This window comes from Orycteropus afer, unplaced genomic scaffold, assembly GCF_000298275.1.
Source record: "Orycteropus afer afer isolate SDZICR_OR568_19922 unplaced genomic scaffold, OryAfe1.0 scaffold00260, whole genome shotgun sequence".
NCBI classification, from domain to species: Eukaryota; Metazoa; Chordata; class Mammalia; order Tubulidentata; family Orycteropodidae; genus Orycteropus; species Orycteropus afer.
The window spans coordinates 205,338-207,034 of record NW_006921847.1 but is presented as its reverse complement, the minus strand read 5'-3'; the positions used below and the strand labels follow the sequence as shown (position 1 = coordinate 207,034).

Sequence of the window (1,697 nt, the reverse complement as noted above, 5' to 3'; positions counted from 1 at the left end):
AGGAGTCCATGGAGGGATGGACACTGGGAAGAGGTAACTATGGGGAGGGGGTGGAAGGGGAGCTGTTGCATCATGGTAAACTGTGGTCAATGTCATGAGACAAAGTATATGTAAACTGCTATATGGAAAGTGAATTTGCTCTGTAAATCTTCACCCAAATCACAATAATAAAAATAAATTTAAAAAAAAGTACTTGTGATATGCTGTTAATGAAAATGTGTAAAAGAATAGTTTGGACAATATGATACTAGTTTTGATTTTAAAATTACATAACGTATGTGTGCATATATAAAAAGATTAGAATAATATATACCAAAATCCTAACAGTGGTTACCACAAAGTGATAGGATTCTTCTGGGAGCATTCTGTATTTTCTGGATTCTCTATAATGAAAATATTTCCAAAAGAAAAATGTTTTTAAAACAAAATTAAGTGCCACTTTTTGCCCAGTTTTCAAGAATCCTGCAGTACAGTTAGAGATTCTGGCCATTTAGAATGTTGAAAATAAATGGTATCCTTTGTTGTATGTTTTTTTCACACACAAAATTTTTTGTTGTTGTTAAGGATTGAAAGATAAATAAATGACTATATGAAATAAGTATAAAAGTGTGTGGTATAGAATATAACTAAAAGGAAGAAACATTGAGTAGTAGGATTAGAAGAGTGTTCATGAAGTAAGTGGTTTTGAGCTGAGTCTTAAGGAAAATGTATGATTTCTTTTGGAGAAGAGGGCTGTGAGTTTTTACCCCCAAAGGAGATCATGAGCAAAGGCATGTATTCCTCTGGGATTGAAGAAGTATAGATTGTGGGGCACAATAAAGAGATTAAGCTTAATAATTACATAGTTGTTCTTTTAAGTCAGCAAGCCTCTACTTCATTTCTTTTCTTTAATGATCAGATATTTAAAAAAAAAATCATGAAGTTTAGGAAACTAATGCATTTATGTGTTTTTTTAAAGAATATCATTGATTCAGTAATAACTGTAGTATAGTTATATTGAAAAATTATTTCTTTTCAGAAAATACCTGCCATAGTGAAAGAGTTAGTCGACAGATATTTTAATACCATGACATTGAATGTTAATTCTGATAAATGGCAGCATATAAATATAGCATTCTTATTTTGCAGGGCTTTTGCCAAGATGGCCTCAGCTCCTGCTAGCTATGGCAACACTACCACTAAATCAATGGGGTAAGTTTTTAATAATACTGATTGGGATTTTGTACTACAATTTGTACTCAGACTTTAATGCTTTAATAACACAATCTCTGGCATTTTCAATGCAGAATGTTTTCATTTTGATACAGAATAAATCATGACAATAAGTTAACATGTTTTTTGGTTCCTTAGATACTTTAAATTCTCACTTAAAATGTAAACAAATATAATTTTTGTAATATGAGCTACTGGCTTTGTATCATTCTTTGTTCTTTTGAAACATTACAATTTTCATTTTCAGAAAGTATCTGAAAGTTAAAGCTATTTTTCTGTTAATGTTTGTAACTAATAAAGACTTAAAGTTAGGTACTTAAGACCTAGCTTCAAGATAGATCTAGACATACTGCTGAATAATAGGTAGTAAGTCCCCAGGGATGGGTATGATTCTGAATGCAGAAAATTCTGTAAAATTTATGTAATTTTCGAGCTCCCGCAAGATGGCGGACTAGGCAAAAGGACTGCACAGACCCTCTTCAACA

General features: G+C 31.6%; 1 protein-coding gene across 1 annotated transcript in view; it reads left to right on the top strand.

Moving 5' to 3' along the window:
* Positions 1–1,697, top strand: part of SCFD1 (sec1 family domain containing 1) — a 147,312-nt gene that overhangs the window by 86,215 nt on the left and 59,400 nt on the right. Inside the window, exon 18 of the mRNA XM_007949997.2 lies at positions 1,129–1,191. Coding sequence (XP_007948188.1) covers positions 1,129–1,191 — 63 coding nt within the window. The remainder of the gene's footprint in view (positions 1–1,128; positions 1,192–1,697) is intronic.